This window comes from Myotis daubentonii, chromosome 3, assembly GCF_963259705.1.
Source record: "Myotis daubentonii chromosome 3, mMyoDau2.1, whole genome shotgun sequence".
NCBI classification, from domain to species: Eukaryota; Metazoa; Chordata; class Mammalia; order Chiroptera; family Vespertilionidae; genus Myotis; species Myotis daubentonii.
The window spans coordinates 172,993,982-173,013,313 of NC_081842.1; the positions used below are offsets into that span (position 1 = coordinate 172,993,982).

The 19,332-nt window shown below is 43.8% G+C and overlaps 1 protein-coding gene across 6 annotated transcripts in view; it reads right to left on the reverse strand.

The window, feature by feature from the left end:
- The window catches only part of DNAJC6 (DnaJ heat shock protein family (Hsp40) member C6), a 130,189-nt gene that overhangs the window by 82,228 nt on the left and 28,629 nt on the right, over positions 1-19,332 (reverse strand). Inside the window, exon 1 of one of the 6 annotated variants that reach the window (XM_059689279.1) lies at positions 15,126-15,474. The exons of 3 other annotated variants lie outside the window; for them this stretch is intronic. In XM_059689279.1, coding sequence (XP_059545262.1) covers positions 15,126-15,318 — 193 coding nt within the window. In that variant the 5' untranslated portion in view covers positions 15,319-15,474. Of the gene's footprint in view, positions 1-15,125; positions 15,475-19,332 lie in introns of those variants that run through there. 2 more of the 6 variants (XM_059689275.1, XM_059689276.1) reach the window with 2 other exon arrangements.

The following is a 19,332-nucleotide window of genomic DNA, read 5'->3' on the forward strand; positions in this document are numbered from 1 at the left end:
GAAAAACATAGAATGGCTGCCTTCCACATGCTCCCTACTGGGAATCAAGCCCACAACCCGGGCATGTGCCCTGACCAGGAATCAAACCAGGGATCTCTTGGTTCATGGGTCAATGCTCAACCAAAGAGCCTCAACAACCAGGCAACTTATTGGTTTTAGAGAAAGGGAGAGAGAGGGAGGGAAAAACAGAGAGAGAAAGGGGGTGGGGAGAGAGAGAGAGAGAAAACTCGATGTGAAAGAGAAACCTCTATTGGCTGCCTCCTGTACATGCTCCACCCAAGGATTGAACCCGCAACCTAGGTAAGTGCCCTGATTGGAAATAGAACCCGTATTCTTTCAGTGCACTGAATGACACTCCAGCCAACTGAGCCACATCAGCCAGGGCTATGCCAATGCTTTAATCATCCCAATAATCATGTGAGATAGATATTCTTTACCTTACCCTAAAATGAGGAAAGTGGCAGACTGGATTCAAGGCCAGGAAACACAGATCCAGATCTGAGTCATTAACCACAATAATGCTGTCTTCTAAGCTCCTCTGGGGTGGAATCCATGGCTTTAGTTCCTTTTATTTTTTATCTCACAGCACAGTACTGGGGCTGGTTGTCACTTAATGGTGCTTGCTGAATGAATGAATGAATGAATGCTCGAATGAATAAAGAAACTGAGACATACACTTGAACTTCCTAGGGCTTTGGCTGCCTCCAGGTAATAACTCAACCTACCAGAATCATTTTAGAACTAAGTCCTTTCCACACCATCTCCCTGAAAAGCAAAGGACCTTCATGCAGCCAGAAGGAATTCCTCTTAGATATGGTTTAATTGGTAGCACTGGCCAGTACCATCAGCTTGATGGGCCATGGACCCCTACTTCACCATATTTTCTATCTTCAACTCATAATCAATACATTCATTCCTTTTATATCAGGATTTCTCAGCCTTCACACTGTTGACATTTTGGGCCAGATAATTCTTTATTGTGTAGAGCTGATGCACTGGAGGCTGTTTAGCAGCACCCTGGCCTCTATCCACTAGATGCCAGTAACATCCAATTGTGACAATCAAATATGTCTCCAGACATTGCCAAATGTTGGGGAGAGGGGCATAGAATAGTCCCTCATTGAGAACCACTGCTTTACATGGACTAGTTTTTGCAGCAATACTTGGGGTGGGGGGGAGAGAGAATAAATAAAGATCCAGAAAAAATAAGTAATGACTAATCATGCTTAGAACATAAATTCTAGTTTCCCTTCATCCTTGGAAAGTTCCTAGGTTTCATCCTGCACCCTCAAAATTCCCCTTAGCTGGGCTACCTTGAGCACCCCATAATGTAACAAGCCTGCTGACTGGTGATAAATAGCCTGCATAGTTATGAGGACCACAAATTGTTCTTAAAGCTTATGAACAATCCCAGAATGAATATAACGAAGAAAATGCTCAGAACCTCATAAAATGAAGAGAGCAAAATGATCCACTTTGAAGAAATAATAAACTATTCCCAACACAGCCTCACTTAGCTTCAACCTCCTGATACAGCCAATATTTATCAAGCATCTACTATATAGGTCAGAAAATGCACTGGGCACTTTTCTATACTTTGTCCCATTTGATTTTCCTAACAATATGATGAGGAAGGTATTACCTGTTTTACTCAGGGGCTCATGGGGTAAAACGACTTGCCCAAGGTTACAAAACTGGTCAGTGACATCAAAACTTGAATTTAAAACAACTACTAGCAGGGGATCGAGCCTGCAACCTGGGCATGTGCCCAGACCCGGAATTGAAGTGTGACTTCCTGGTTCATAGGCTGACACTCAACCACTGAGCCATGCCAGCCAGACTTGATGCCACTTTTAAGTGAACCATTATCATCACTATTCTCACTTACGAGACTTCCAAAACTAAATAAGTTTGATAATACTCAGCTTTGACAAGGATGTGAGAAACAAGCAGTCTCACACACTGTGAGTAGGAACTTAAGTTGATACAGGGTCTAAGACAGGGATCTGGCAAGATCTATCATAACGTGAAGTACATCTGCTCTTTCTCCTAGCAATTCCACTTCTAAAAACAGCTTACCAAAATAGGTGCTCAAAGATATTTACTGCCTATCAATAAAGGAACTGGGACAGTGCAATTCAAAGCAGTCATTAGAGAAAATGAGGTGTACCTCTAGGTACTAATGTAGAAAGTTATCAACGACATAGTGTTACTTAAAAAACAAGTGAAATAACAGCATGTACAGGATTCCAGGTATACATTATATATGAATGTGTATCTATATGCATGTGTGGTATGCAGGAATCTGCTTATGTCTATGTGGTTGTATATAAGCTTGCATAGGCATAGGAAACTCTAAGTATATCCAAGAAACAATTAATGCTAATTATAGCTAGAGAGTATTTTTTTTTTTTTTACTAAAAGCTGGGGGAAAAGGAAATAGACTTTTATTTTCATTTTTATTTCACTCTCTGAATTCTGTCCTGTGTTTAAAAAATTTTCATAAATATGTATCACTGCTATGAGCAAAAACAGGGTTTTGTTTTGGTTTGGTTCTTCAGATACAAGAAGCCCAGGTCTCACGCAAGGGCTTGAAAACAAAGCAGCGCATGAAAGAGAATGGTTTTCTGTTACGACTGCAAATGCTCACAAAATAAGACAGTGTGTGAAAGGCTCCCGGGTTCTGTGTACCAGTAAGAGGCATAATGGAGACAGCTCTTTCCTGGCACTCACTGGCAGACAAAGCCAGCTCCTACCCTGTTAGGGGAATTAAGACCAATAAATAAAGTGAAATCCTGCTATTGAGGCAACCTAAGCTAATTTCCCTAGCAGTTAAAACCCAATTTTTCCTGTTCTATCGCGCTCACGAGTCTCCTCCTAAAAGACCTGATACATCTTGGCCACAGGGTGCAAGATCTCAAGTCTCCTCCTTTGCCGGCTCTGTCACTCTCAAATATGTCAGGAGGGCAGGCCATCTGCTGGCTTGGCTGTATATCAGCTCATTGAACTTAACATAACTTCTCACCTCTAAAACATTTTGTGGATGCCCCTACTTCACTGGATAACTGTAACAACTAAATATAAAAGGGTATCAAAAAGCATGTTGCCAAAGCTAAGATGCTGTGAAAATGTTAGTTCACTTGATCTTGAAAAAAAAAAAGAAAAGAAAGGCTGACCATTAGTGTTGAGCAGTCCAGTTGCTGACCTCATCTGTGCCACGTAAATCCAATCTGAATCCCTAGAAAGCCACCTCCGATTCTTTCGTGGTGTAAGCAGCCTAAATGGTCTGTTACACAACTCGGACTTTCTTTGCAGTTATTCCCTCCTGGCTCACTAAATGCCAGTGCCACCACTTATCTACTCCTTCCTGCAAAGCTTTCTCCCTCTCGTCTTTTTTATTCTTTTCCTGTCTCTTTCTTTATTTTTTTTCCAGGTGTCAGTTCAAATGTGACCTCCTCAAAAAAGCTTTCCTGATCAGGGTTGTAGAATAGGCCTCTCTCCTCCCACCAGCTCCCTGAGTTACTATCACCTCACTCCAGTCCCTCATAGCATTTAACGTACCATATAATTCTTTATCTTGGTTTCCTGGTTAATCGTATATCTTCTACGCGATAATATAAGCTCACAAGTGCTGAGGCCTCATCTGTCTCATCTTCCACTGTATCCCTGCGCCTAGAACAGGGCCAACGCATAGTAGGCAGTCGGGAGACGTTTATGAAATGAAAGAGTAGAGTTATTCACTGCAAAGTGCTTTCATCTACATGCTCACATTTCACCTTGCCCGCGAAACAGGCAGGGTCGGGATGATTTTTCTCACTTGAATCACCTGCCCAAAGTCTCATTTTGTAAATGATAAAGCCAGAGCTCATATTTAGGTTTCTGACTCATGATTCCCTAATAACCCCATGGCTCCACAGCATCCAAAAACTGAACTCGGAAGGGTTGAGAATAGAGCGATTTATCTAGGCTTCAGCAACAGGAGAGAGGGCGAGGAAGACAAAGATCTCCGGGGTGAGGTTGGACAGTGAGGGAGGGGACAGTGGCCAGCTATTATTTTGCATTGCCTTGTTGTGAATTAATAAGCAATATCATTTCCCTCATCTGAAAGAAATGCAGCTGCCTCCGGGATGGAGGCTTATGAAACCTCTCATCACCAAGCCAGTGTGTGGAACATTCTGCTAATTGAAACAGTACGTGAAATTTTAGGTAGGTCAGATACAGTTACCCAAATTGGAAAGTGACACCCCAGGCCACATGCAGCAAGCTGGGATCTAAGTCATACACACACCCACACACACGCCCCAGCACTACCGTCATCCACACACCTTATGGCTCCAAGTCTCCCAAATACGCTGACTCATTGGCAGGAGAGAAGGGGAGAAGACCCACACAGGAAAGGGCAGGAGGAGAGAGAACAGGAGAGCAGCAGAAACAGAGGAGGAGAGAGGGACGAGGGAGTCAAGATGAAGGGGAAGGAGAAACAGAAGGAAGGGGCACTACAGAAGAGGGAGGTGGTGAAAGAAGAATCAAGGGACAGGGAGAAATGAGGACTGTTAACCTGCTAAGATTTTTGCTGCAATGCTCAAGTGGCCAAATGCAAGTACAAGGCAATCCTGGGGTCAGGGTTTTTGCCAGGCATTTGTCTGTTTCCATAGAAACCAACAATTCCTGCATCAATAATCATCTTCCAAATTTCACTGCTGTTTGAGCTTTCTTCCTGTGCCCCCATCACCAGGCAAGGAACCAGAAGCTCGCCCAGGGAGAAGGGACATAAGGGCAGGCTGGCTACCCTACACCGTCCTAGCCTCCCACCTCAGGCCATAGGGCTTCCGTTCTAGCACTTCCACTGATACCTGACCCCGCCCCCAGGCAAACACAGAGCCTGCTCTTGCCTCCAGACCTCTCCACAGCACTCCCCCAAGAGCTGCCCAGCCTCATGGGCAGCCAACCAAAGGCTGAAAGCCTGGTGAAACCTCGTGCCAAGCTGCCAGTGTATATTCAGCTCCTCCACCAGGGGCTCCTGGCGCATTCTGCAGCATAGGAAACCAGTTGGTCACATTTTCCCTTTCTAGCCAAGACTAGAAATATTCCCTCCTCTCTTGCCACCCAGGCTAGATGCCGCTAGCTCCCCTACACCTCCCACCCCAGGACTTGTCAGTTGTCAGTCTGTCCATTCTCCTGTGATGCTTTCCAGAGCTGCCTCTTTCTCCCACAGCCCCAAGGGCACTGCCCTGGTGAGGGCGCTCATTATTTCCCAGTCGTTCTCCCTGTCCTCCAGGCAGGACGTCCCCTCCCTCCTATCTAAATCAGAAATTTCTGGGCCCAGGAATCCATGTTTTCCACCAGCTTCCCAGGGAAGCGGGACACAGCTGGGAACCACATTGGGATTCAACTTTAAACCTGCAAACCGTCTCCAGGATCCACACATTCCATTCTTCTTCCTGGAGCTGCAGTAAGACTTTTGTGGGCCCTGGGCACTTTCCCCTTGAGTGCCCATTCTCTCATTAGAAAATTATATGTCAACTGCATTTGTATAAAGAATAATAATTCCTCACTGTTATGCTCATTTTTTAAATTCTGGTGTTTCTTATTTATTTTTTTCACCAGGGGAGGGGAAGCATTTGTGTCTCATAATTGTTATCCCTAACGTATGCAAGTTTAATTTTACAGATGAGCCACCTACAATATAGATAGTTTGCTGTCTTGGCCAATAAAGGGTCCAAGGAGATGAAGCACAGTAAACCCTGCCATAATGCTATAAATAGGTCAAAAGATTTCAATTTCATAATATGAAGAGCCCCATTATTGCAAGAATAACAAAAACCAGTATTTTTTCAGTCAGCCCTCTGTTGCTATATTAAAAGAAAAGAAAAAACTTTTTCCATCTATTAGCTACATAGAGATTATTACAAACAAATGTGCATCAAACATTTATTTCATTCTCTCCTTTCCTCTCCCTACTGCAGAATATAAGAACCTTAGCTTTTCTCTTCTGAGAATAGCAGTTGAAAGCCGATCACTTTGTATTTAGTTAGCATCATCACCGGGCACGTTTTGATAGGGCTCCACTGTCATTGACTGCTTTTCAATGAAAAGTATTCCAAATGGTAGTCCAGAACAACTGTACACCTTTGAGGGCCTGGGAGTATAGACCACAGTGGCTCTCAGCAAGTGTAAAATTCTAGTTTTTAAAAGAACTTAAAATTAAAACATTTTCATGGACCTTCTGATTATTGTGACATGATGCCTGTTGGATACGTTGGCCCTGCCTCACTGCTGCCCCCAAATCTTCGGTGCCCTGCCATTGCCTACAGAATAAAGGTCAACCTCCTCAGCAGGCTCGCCCTGATCTGGATTCAGTCTCTCTTCCCATGCCATCCACCATAGAACTTCCCACCTAGATGAACTCCAGCCTCTAGGCCTAAATGCTGCTTCTCTCACCACATCACGCACGTGATGCCACTGTGCCTTAGCCCTCGGCCCGAAACAATCTTCCTTTCCTTCTACACCTACTAACTTCTGGCTCAAACATCACATCCCATGGTGGCCTTCCCAAGTCCTCCTGGTTGAAACTATGGCTCCTTCTTCTGAACCCCCATGGCATTTTATATGGCTCTTATTACACCACTTATTCACCCTGTTGTTGGCCAAATATACCCAATTTTAATGGGTATTTCTCTCACAACATAACATCAGGAAGTGGCTTAGAACATATGCCAAACAAATTCAGGTAGAGGACTCTACCGCAACACGCCAAGAGTAATTTTCTGCACATGCAATCCCAACACTGCACAGAAGGCCATGAGTCATCTGATTGCTTCCTGGGTGAAGTTATCTGCATTGTTAACACCACACACAGTTGAATTTTAATTTCTATCCCTAGTAGCTTTTAAAATTGTGCGTTGATGCATTATTGAAATAAAAAGATATTTTGGATCTAGACTATGGCCCATACATGTCAGGTACAGCAATTAAAGGTAGTAAAAACTGCCATATCTCTTGGCACATGCCATGAAATTTCCTAATTCTTTGGACCGTGAAGGACTTATTCCTCAGATACTGAGGTGTTCTGTCAAAAGCTTCCAAGTAAATTTCAGGAGATGTTGTTTAATATGCAATAACTGCAATTTCGTTTTTTTCCTGTATTACAAGTTTGCCAACAAGAAAATGTAAACCCCAGTATTTTTCAATCCACCTCAAAATTATAGATTTTTTCCTAAAGAGGTTCAAGACGGTGAGTACAGGTTATAAAAAGCAGTAAGTCACCATAAAGCTTACATATACTACAGACAGACGAACATGAATCAAAAAAGTTTTACTATTAAACCTGAAAATAGCTAAGAGTCATACTTTGTGATAATGATGAAGAAACACACAGATCTACAGATAAAAGTCATCTATTATTAGTCTGTAAAAATAAAAAAAAGTAAATCTTTGGTGTTTCTTTTTTTCTGCTGAAAAACATTATCTGGACGATGAATCACACAATAGATAGTAGCATCAAAAGAGCCCAGTCTTTTGGTGAGCTAATTTCTTTACATTTGCACATTAGAAAACTGTTGGGGGCCTGGGACTATGTATTCATCATCTTTCTCCCCCTTCTAGTGTCCTTGCACATAAAACATACTCATTATTGAATTGGTCTAGCTTTTTGCCAACAGTTTAATTTATTTCAAGTCTGGCCTCATTTCTGTTAAAATCTAGCTGTATGATTATTTTTAGTTTGGATGGACATATTTCATTATAAATGCCCTTTTAAAAAATTCAAAATCTATTCATGTTTTCATTCATCCAACCAGTATTTATCAGACTCCTAATAAATACCAAGCAGTAAAAAGAATGAAAAGGTGAATAAGACCCAGCTTGGCTCTGTATTTCACTTAGAGTCTAGAGCCCTGGTCGGCAAACTGCGGCTCGAGAGCCACATGAGGCACTTTGGCCCCTTGAGTGTGGCTCTTCCACAAAATATCGGCTCTTCCACAAAATACCCACTTCTGCGCATGGGTCACGAAGTTTCAATCGCACTGTACATGCGCGCTCGCATGTGGTATTTTGTGGAAGAGCCACACTCAAGGGGCCAAAGAGCCACATGTGGCTCGCGAGCCTCAGTTTGCCGACCACTGGTCGAGAGCAGTGGTTCTCAACCTTCTGGCCCTTTAAATACAGTTCCTAGTTTTTAAAAGAACTTAAAATTAAAACATTTTCATGGACCTTATTGCTGGGGTCCAACACCAGCAGGTCCAGGGGTCCCCAAAGGTGCGGACAGAGTCGGCGAAGAAGGAATGACACGGAGACAGCGTTCAGTTGATCAGCAGCCTAGCCAGGATCTCTAGCCCGGATCTCCAGCCAAGTTCTGTTCAGAATCCCCAGCGAATTTCTGGTTCGGATCTCCAGCCAGGTTCTGTGTCCATGTTCTCTTGCTAGGTTCTCCAGCCAGGTTCTGTCCAGGTTCTCCAGCCAGGTTCAGTCACCAGGTTCTAGTCAGGTTCTCTTGCCAATTTCTGTAGTCAGGTTCAGTCCAGGATCTTTTGCCATGTTCTCTCCAGCGAAGTTCTTCTGTCTCTAGGTTCTGAGTAGGTTCTGTCTTCTAAGTTCTGTCTTGTTACATCTGTATTTATACCAGTTGATTCCAATCCTATCAATCTCTATTCCAAAGGTTAGGGCGTTTCTTACCTCCATTCCAGGGAGTAAAGATTATGTAGCTTAAGCATGATTGTTCATAGTTAAAGTGATTAATTACCCACCTGGCACTTAGTTAAGAGGTTTTATTCCCTCCCTAACTTCAGGGGAAAATCCCTACCTGGGGAAACAACCTTTCTCGGAGAGGTGACCTTGGTTAAAACACAGCGCCAAGAAGGTGAGCAAACATATTAAGAACAGTATGCCATATATGCCAGGTCCCTTGAAACAGCAAGGATGGACCGGCTCCTGGCACCTTATGATTATTGTGACACTATGCCTGTTGGATACGTTGGCCCTGCCTCACCGCTGCTCCCAAATCTTCGGTGCCCTGCCATTGCCGCATGTTGAATCCCATCTGTGGTTCCCAGTTGTGACCCAACCATACAATTATTTTCGTTGCTACTTCATAACTGTAATGTTGCTACTGTTATGAATCGTAATGTAAATATCTGATATGCAGGATGGTCTTAGGCGACCCCTGTGAAAGGGTCGTTTGACCGCCAAAGGGGTCGTGACCCACAGGTTGAGAACCACTGGTCTAGAGGGAGAGACAGGCCAGACAGACAACTCAATGTGATGACAGCTGTGATAGAGATGTATAGGCTGCTGTAGGAGCATAGAGAATGGCCTCTCATGCAACCTATGGGTTGGCGGTTGCCAACCCATGGTCCACGGACCACTGGTGGTCAGTGAGGTCCGAAAGATTGGAGAACGCTGTTTTAGGGTTTGAGGATACTGAAGCCAAGTCCTAAAGAATAAGTAGGTGATAACCTGAAAATGTGGACATCACAGGGTGGGGCAAAAATATGTATACATTTGTGAGAACTCCAAACACAGATTTTAGTCTTGTATTATTATTTATTAATTATTGTATTATTTTTCCACACAGATAACTGTAAATCTATTTTTGCCCCTCCTGTATTTGTTAAAAGTAATTTTTGTTTCCAATCAGATCCATACTAAACAGGAAAGTAGTTCAACATTCTTCATTTCTTATACTTTTTTTTTTAAATCAAACCTCACCCAAAGATAGGTTTTTATTGACTTTAGAGAGAGAGGAAGAGAGAGAGAGAGAAACATCAATTGGTTGCCTTCCATACATTGTCTGACTGGAGATGGAGCCTGCAACCTAGGTATGTGTCCTGACTGGCAATTGAACCCTCAACCTTTTGATGTATGGGATGGTGCTCCAAGCAACCGAGCCACCCGGCCAGGGCCATTATCCTTATACTTTTAATTGAACTACTGCTCTATAGCTTGTCATTATGAATATGGTAAGTAAAGCCTAATGTTGGAACACTTTAGTGACTTAAGATTGGGAGTTCTGCTTTTCTGGATCCTACTTACCATAGAAGGTGAAAGGCACACAAGAGAAATATGGGGTTTCTGGGCTAATGAACTGGGATCGTTGAAGTGCCATTGGGATATCAGAGGATTACCTTGGAATGACAATCTTTTCTAGTGAATAATTCCAATAAAGATAAAGAGAGCCAGGGCAGGTAGAGAGCTCCGCAAGTTACATATGGCTAGGCGGGCGCTCTGTAATCTGCCACTTGAGAATCTGTTGACTTAGAAAGTCATTACACTTCTCTGAACATCTGTCACTCTTTCACGTAAAAAAAGACAGATGGGAAAGTCGAAGTAGATAATATTGTTTCTTTTTCAACAATCTAGCTATTACTAAGTAGCTATTTTACCTTGAACAAGTCTCCTGTCATCTCTAAGAATATGTTTCCTCATCTGATTGGAAGGGCACAGACAGCAATGGGAAGAAAAATTGCAAATATATTACCATGTTGTTTTAGGCTTCAAAGTAAAGCTCTATTATGATTCTCCTTTTATGATGGGGAACAGGCTTAAATATTGTCTAGATTTTATAGCTAGTAACAACAGTGAAGAGGTTCGATCCCAAATCCCTAGGCACATTCACATGCTGCTTACTTTGCCTATTAGAATTCTGGGTAAATGAAATGAGATTATTGTCTAAGTCAGGGGTGGGCAAACTTTTTGACTCGAGGGCCACAATGGGTTCTTAAACTGGACCGGAGGGCCAGAACAAAAGCATGGATGGAGTGTTTGTGTGAACTAATATAAATTCAAAGTAAACATCATTACATAAAAGGGTACGGTTTTGTTTGTTTTTTAGTTTTATTCATTTCAAACTGGCCGGATCCAGCCCGCGGGCCATAGTTTGCCCACGGCTGGACTCTAAGTGTTCAATCTATTACAAATAGCTATACACGTATAAGGTATTGTTAAGACTAAGCTTTAAATTCTCTAGAGGGCCCTTGACACATTTTCTCCATTCATAAACATTTCTGATAAAGCAAAAGCTCCATGAACCACCTATCTTATGCAGCATGTCACAGCACAATCAGTTGAATGAATGGGCAGAGTACTGCTACTTTAGAAATGATCTATGAGTTTAATTAAATATCTTAAACAAATGGATAATTTACACTGCACAAGGCCACTCATTGAGGATCTTAGAAGAAAGAACTATCATTAGACAAGACACATATAGTTGCACTAGTAAATAAAACTTGCTACCCACTGAGAGAAACCCCATTTTCTGGGCCCAATCCCTCATCCAAACCAAACAGCATCCGCCTAAATTGCATTCTCAATTGCACATATGCACCAAAATAGTCATAAAATACAGAGTAGTGCCACAATAAAGCCATAGCATTCCCCTAATTAGGAAGGGAAGGGAGGTGGAAGTGGGGGGGGGGGGGGGAGGTGAATGAATTCCTGCAACTTCTTCACATAGTGCTAGATTGATTAAGCTGAAGAATCAACTCCTAATAATAGCATTTCAGAGATGATAATATCCTATATAATAAAAGAGAAAGATGCAAATTGACCATCCCTCTGCAATGCCCACCAGCCAATCAGGAGTGAGTATGCAAATTAACCCAACAAAGATGGCAGGTTAATTTGCATGCGTAGGTGCCAAGCAGCCTGGGTCCTGGGAACATCCTCGGGACCCAGGCTGCTCCGAGCATATAGGCCTGCGCATAGGCCCTAAGTGGCCAGGGTCCCAGAACACCCCGGCCAGGAGTGGCCTACAGGTGCCGGCACCAAGCAACCCGGGTCCTGGGACAAGTGGCCGGGCGCACCAAGCACAAGCGGCCATGGGGCGGGAACTTCCGCCTCAAGTTTCTACCCCACGGCTGCTTGAGCGTGCGCCTGCGCCAAGCGGCCCAGGTCCCAGGACACCAAGCAGGCTGGGTCCAGGACAAGAAGCCAGGGGCGCCAAATGGGCTGAGTCCCGGGACAAGCGGTCGGGGGCACCAAGTGAACTGGGTCCCAGGACAAGCGGCCAGGGGTGCCAAGCACAAGTGGCCATGCCAAGCAGCCCAGGTCCTGAGACACCAAGCGGGCTGGGTCCCAGGACAAGCAGCCGGGGGCGCCAAGTGGGCTGGGTCCCAGGACAAGTGGCTGAGGTGCCAAGCGCAAGCGGCCATGCCAACGGGCCCAGGTCCATGTCCCCCAGCCCAGTGGACACAGCAAATGTGGGGCCGCTGGGCTTGGGGGCATGCCCCCGGCTGGACACACCCCTAGCTCAGTGGACACAACGCCGGGGATCCTCTGCACATGAGCTGCAGAGGAAACACCTTTTCTTTTCTTTTTTTTTTTTAAATATATATTGTATTGATTTTTTACAAAGACGAGGGGAGAGGGATAGACTGTCAGAAACATTGATGAGAGAGAAATATTGATCAGCTGCCTCCTGCACACTCCCCACTGGGGATGTGCCCCCAACCAAGGTACATGCCCTTAGCAGGAATCAAACCTCGGATCCTTCAGTCTGCAGGCAGACACTCTATCCACTGAGCCAAACTAGTTTGAGCGTAAACACCTTTTCTGACCGCGCACTGGCTAAACACCCTGTACGCCACCACTTGCAGTGTTCTTGGTAACTTGGGTTATAAGAATCCAAGAAGGCGATCTAGGGTTTTTCCACCACACTCCTGGAGGAAAAAACGAAGGTCTGCTGATGGAGGGGCTAAGAAATGTCATATCCTGCCCTAGCTGGTTTGGCTCAGTGGATAGAGCCTCGGCCTGCTGACCGCAGGGTCCGGGTTTGATTCTGATCAAGGGCGTGTACCTAGGTTACAGGCTCCTCCCGGGCCAGGGCCCAGGTCAGGGCTCATACAGGAGACAACCAATCAAAGTGTCCCTCTCACATTGATGTTTCTCTCTGTCTCTCCCTCTCTCTTCCACATTCTCTAAAAATCAATGGAAACATATCTTCAGGTGAGGATAGAAAAAAGAAAGAAAGAAATGTCATATCCTATGAAAGACACATCTTGAAAATGCCTAAAGAAAGTTGTCATTTTTTCATGGTTAAGGGACTGGAGTCCATGTTGATGAAAACACCTTGGCGGCTGCAGTGGCTGGCAGTGGCTGCAGCAGCAGGGTGATGGGGCTGGTGCCTTCCCCTGATCAGCCCAGTCACCTCCCACAAAGGGAGGCCAGACTGCAGCTTAGGCCTGCTCTCCAAGGGGAGCAGGGAGCAGGCCTAAGCCATCAGTAGGACATCCCCTAAGGGCTCCCAGTATGTGAGAGGGGGCGGGCTGGGCTAAGGGACTCCCCCCCTCAGTGCACAAATTTCATGCACCGGGCCCCTAGTTATTAATAAAATGCTTTCCCATTATAATAGTTTATCAAGGCAATTCATTTTTCTTTCAAATTATTGAAAAACTCTAATTTATTGAAAAAAGATAATCTTCAAAGAAACAGGACTTACCATAGGGGGTTGTGTGTTTGAGTTACTGTCCCCTAGAGGCCAAAAGTGTCTCTCTAATTCCCCACAGTGCTTGGCACAGTACCTGGCAAATAACAAGCTCAGGAAATACGTGTTGAATTTATTCTAGAATGTAACATACTTAAAAAAAATTCTAATTCCAAAAGTGAAAATCCTTATAAAAATTTAATACACAAAATTTCATAATTCTTTCATTTCCCTGAAGTGGGGCTCCTCCATACTCATTTGGATACTGTTCATTTTCATTTCAGTTATTTGTTTACATGTCCACTATGTTCCAGAAAGGATTACAGTGGCATCATTTGGAGTACATGAATCTTTATTTAAGATTTAAAGGAGACAATATCTAGTCTAAAGATGGTTTGGATTTTGATATATCACAGATTTGGAAAAACATAAATAACCATGTACAACATCAATATCAAAGCTCTTGAAACCATCAGTCCCATCTTAGCTTCAATTTAAAATGATCCTGAGAGAACATCCCACCAATACCTCATTTAACTTCAGTAAGTGCTTGCATGGGTAAAATTCATTTTCAGGCCCGAGCAGTTGAACATTTGTTAACAATATTTCATCCCATTTATGGGATGAGAAAGAAAATGATAGCCCAGTGAGTGTACACAATTAAAGAAGTAAGCATTTGTTTGCAAAGTGGAGGAATTAAATTCGGCTTGGTTTCATTACTTCCCAAACAACCGAACATGAATCTCTCCTCTGGAGTCCTCAGTTGCCCAGTATTATAGTTATCAATGTAGAAGAAACCACTGAACACTTCAGTTGTAAATTATCTCTATGTGAACACGCCTTGTACCCTGGTTCCTTGAAAAAGTAAGGAAACAACTATAACACTACTCCTGGTCCAACATGGATATATTAAATGACTGTTTTGCTATGGGAGTCACTAAAAGAGCATTTTCAAGAGCAAAATTCAACTTGCTAAATTGCTTTATAGGAGATGGTTGCAAGCCCAGATACAAAATTTGGAAGCATTTCCACTTGCCTTACATGTAAAGGCTTATGAAATATTAATACACTCAATGCAAATGGCTAAAGAAAAACAAGCTCAAAGACAACATGAAAAAAACAACACACAAACTTTCATTGTGCAAATCATGAAAGCTGTGTAAGAGCTCTAGATCCCAGGTAAAGACTCAAGAAACAGCATCAACCCTAGCAGAGAGCAGAGTCGAGAGGGGGTAGAGCTTTACACAATTGCAAATAACATCAGTATTACCAAAACAACTGGAATAAATACCGTCCCCAGGCTGCAAAAACAATCAAAGCACTAGCTCCTTCCTCTCTCGGGCTCCCCTAGCAGCATAGTGAAAGCAGCTGCCTCTCCCCGCCCTCCTTCCCAGCCGCTCCTCGCGCCACCCCTGCCCCTCCCCTACTCACCCCTCCTCTCCCCCGCTCCCAGCAGGTGAATTCAGCAGCCTTAGCGAGATTAAGAGGCGCTCACTACGGTCACTGGGCCTCCAGACCAATCTAACATTTCCAGCTCCCTGGATTAGAGAAATTAGAGACGCGACACCCTGGTGGTGTTCGATGCCTTGGCCTCTACCCGGGCCTCCCCCAGGCCAGGGCTGGGGTGGGGGCCTCGGGCCAGTGGACTGGGCCGCGTCTGGAGGGCCCGCGCAGTTCAGCCCCGCGCTCCCGCCGGCGGCGCTACCTGAGCTGTCCATGGTGCTGGCGCGGTCCGGAGGCTGCCGGGCGGGACTCCACGCCGCTGCCCCGACATTCACTCTCTGCTTGGCGCCACCCCCGCCGCTCCCGGCACTTAAGTCCCCGTTACTGTCCACCAGCTGCAAGGATTCATAACCATCGTTGCTGGTCTTTTTCCGGTAGTTCCCGAGGAGACTCATGGGCAAGCCCAGAGACAAGGAAAGAAATCAACCTGGGAGACGGATGGAGAGGTGGAAGGTGGGAAGGACTAAAGGAGAGATTTTTTTTTAAGGAAGAAAGAAAGGAAAATTATCAACTGCCCGACATGACGCAAAGAGGAGGGAAAGAGGGAGCGGCCTCCGTAGAGGAGCTGTTCGGGGCGCAAGAAGCCACCGCCCTGGGCGGACCGCAGCTCTGGGCGCCCGGCGCAAGGGAGGGAGGGAAGGAGAGAGGGAGGGAGCGAGGGGGCGGGCACGCGCGTCCTCGGTGCCGCCACCGCGGAGCCGCCGGCCCAGCCGAGCTCCAGGCTCCCGGCCAGCCACCCTCTGGCTGGAGAGTGCCCGGAAGCAACCCTAGAGGTGTCGCCGTGTCCCCCGCGCAGCAGGGCAGCTCCAAGCGCGGCTGGCCCACGGGAAGGAGGACAAGAGAGGGAATGAGGGAGGGGAGAGTCTCGGGGAGGTGGGCTGCAGGCGGAAAACGGGGCGGGATGGGAGGGGGAGGAGTGAGTGTTGGGTAAAGAAAGGGGCTGGGTGCTCTGACTGGTAAGCTTTGGGGATGAGGGGGTTTCTTGGTAAGATCCGGGCACGCCCATTTCGAATAACTTAACCTATATTTGCTGGAAGATTCGGCAAGTCAAAGCCACCCCGACGGTTACCGTCCTGGAGGACTGACTTGTAACTCAAATGAAGTGGCTATTTGTCTGCTAGGATAGAAAGAAACAGCCGTATTTTTGCACATTTCATATAATGGGAATGATCCCTAAGGGAGAGATGGAAGAGCTAGCCATTCTAACGCTAACGCTAGGAGGCAATTGGGGTCTATTCCACCTAGTGAATGTATGTGACTGTTTAATAACTATTTGTTGAAGCAATAAATTGGGGAAGAAGAAGGGGGGGCACGGTTGAATCCGGTGCAATTTCAGATCTGACATCATTTACCTTGGGACCGGGAGAAAGGACCAAACCACTCGGCTGGCTTGAGGGGATAGTTGGGGAGCCAGCTAAACAAGGATTTTCTTTCCATTTTCTAGCCCCTCCCCCCTTTTTTCTTTCATAATTTTGGGCAAATCAAGCAATCAGTAGTTATTAGAGGAGAATTTATCATGAAGGTAACGAAGCTTAAGGGTCAAGGCCCCTTTTTTGCCGAAGCCCCTTACGAGACCGTGTACCTAACCTAACATTTGTGATTTCATATTTTTATTCTTCAAGTGGACCCCAACATTGTGTAAGTTTCAAGCCTTATAAAACTTGGATATAGCTGTAATTCTCAAAATGTAATTACCAAATGTTCATTTTTCACCTGAATTAATAAGACTGCAGAAGTATCCATCATTCTCATCATTTCAGGAGAAGACCAGGTGAAAATCTTGATTAAAAAGGAACCTTTTCCCTATTAGGGTTTGGAATGACTAAATGAAAAGCTTTTCCAAAGTCATCTGACAGAGTTTCATCACCAAAACAACACGAAAAAGGTACATGTGTGTAAAATTTTCTTAAATCTACACACAAAGCTAGTTTTGCCTTCTCTCCTTTCCTGGCTTTCTCTGGCTATTATGATTTTGGTATCCTAAGGACACAAAATCAAACTATACGTTCCAAGAGACTTCAGTCCAAATCATTTGGGATCCAAAGAGTATCCTGGAAGCTCGAGCTCTACATAGGTCTACATAAAATAAATTAATCGGGTTGGGAGACGTTTTCTGTTCAAGGAAACAAATGCAAATGCAAATCCTTGTGGGAAGAGGGTGAGTCAGTAGAGAGCCTAGACTGTGCAGTAGAATTGTGCACCTGAAATCTGTATAGTTTTGTTCATCAGTGTCGCCCAAATAAATTCAGTTTTCTAAAATGCTGTCTTATGGATCCTTTAGCCCCTGGACAGCTGCTTTCCTAACTGCATTACCTGGTGAAGGTATGATCTGACCTGAATCCCACATAAGTTAATGCTCATTTACAACATCAAACAACCTGAGTGGTGACGGTTAAAATTGTAATAAAATTTTAAACACAAATTTTATACTTCCAATTTTTCAAATCTGTCAGATTAATCTATTTAGTTACTTGACAGAATACTCTGTAAAGTCTAGTAAATAAATCTTTTCCAATTATATATTAAATTATCTTTTTCTGCACATTTCCTTCTCATTAAATTCATTACTGATCTGCAGGGAGAATAAATACCCAGAGTTCATCATGTGCCTTGACAAATTCTGGATTTATAATCACTGGATTAAGAGAATTTAGAGAAGATCATTTTTGAAAGGTGAAAATTATTATTTTCAAAAAGAGCACTCTCAGTTATTTTTGCTGAACTGTTTTCAGAGTTGCAGACATATTGCTGGAATATATTTAGGTGAAACATATTTTTGAATAACTATCTCCCCAGTTTGCAAATTTAAGGAAAAAAACATGAATGGCTACAGGGATCACTTTATTTTTTAACTTTACTCTTAATTTAATATTAACAAAGTCAATTATAATAACTCTTAATAACCCTACAAAATTAGAGATATAATGAGCATATCAGGCCAGCTGGTGTGGCTCGTTGGTTGAGCATAGTCCTATGCTCAGGTCAGGGTACATGCCCAGGTTTCTGGCTCAATCCCCAGTACAGGGCATGCAGGAGGCAGACGACGGATGTTTCTCTCTCATTGGTGGGGTATCTATCTCTCTTTCTCTCTCCCTTCCTCTCTCTCTAAAATCAATAAAAAAATATTTTTAAGAATATAGATAATCTTTTAAAAGAACATATTGGGGCAGGAAAAACAACAGCTGGATTCATTTACAACATTCTAAAAACCAGTATGGGTATACTAGTTGACACTGGAATATATACCAATCTCAACACTACTCTATAAAACAGAGCGTAATAAAAGTACCTAACACATATAAAGTAATTAATATCCTCTATTATTAGTATTATTGATATGGCTTGGACACAGCTCTACCCTCAGTGTTTGACAGTCCTAGTTTCTCCAATGGGAGGAGCTCAACAAAGGCTACATATTACTGTTTCCAGGATGATACTAATGGAAACTTCTCTGTGTGATTCTGAATGAGAACTTGCACTTAAGGAAGGGAGATGGCACTGGTAAAACCCAAGGTGAACAGTTAGAGCTAAACTCTCCTGTTTTTTCCCCAGATCGAGATTGCTCCATAATCACCTTATCTCAAGAATACCACATGACGCATGGGGCAGAGTCAACGGATTAGACGCCCTCTTCGGGGGAGAGCATTCTTTCCCTTCGCCTCTTTATTGCTGACTTCAGTCACTTTCATTAACTTGATGAAGATTTTCCACACTGAGGACTATTCAGGAGGCAGGGCTCTATTTCGCCCCATCTCCTCCACCCCAAAATGCTCTCATCTCAGCAGATGTCACACTACTTTTATGGTGGGGGTAGGAGAAGACAAACAGATGACACAAATCTTTCTGATTTCCAAGACCTATAATACATTGCTTACCATTGAGGTTCTGGAACCATATTTCCTGGGATTGAATCCTAGTTCCTCAGAATCTTAACTCTCTATGACCTTGGGCACGATACTTGACCTCTCTGTCTCACTTTCCTCCTCTGTAAAAGGCGTGTAATAATAGCACCATACAAGTAAGGTTGTAGTGAAAATTAAATATAGTAAATGCTTAACAAATGCTATTGTCACTGTTGTTCTATTATTTTTGTATGGGTAAGTCACTTTTTCAAAAACACACTTTCCTATCTGTAAAATTAGGCTAAATTCTGTCCTGCCTACTTAAAAGATTATCATTATGATGTATAATAATAAAAAAGCGTCATGTAAAATGTAACGTGACTGTTCTGCCTTGAGTTTTTAGGCATTTTCATGCATGTCTTTCCCATTAGATTTTGGACTCCTTGGTGACAAGAATCCATGTTTTGTCCATGTCCACCTCACACTCATTAGAAATTGAGTAAATATCTATTTATTTAATAAATTTAATGAATAAATAAAAATGTGTTAGCATCAATCACCTTGTCT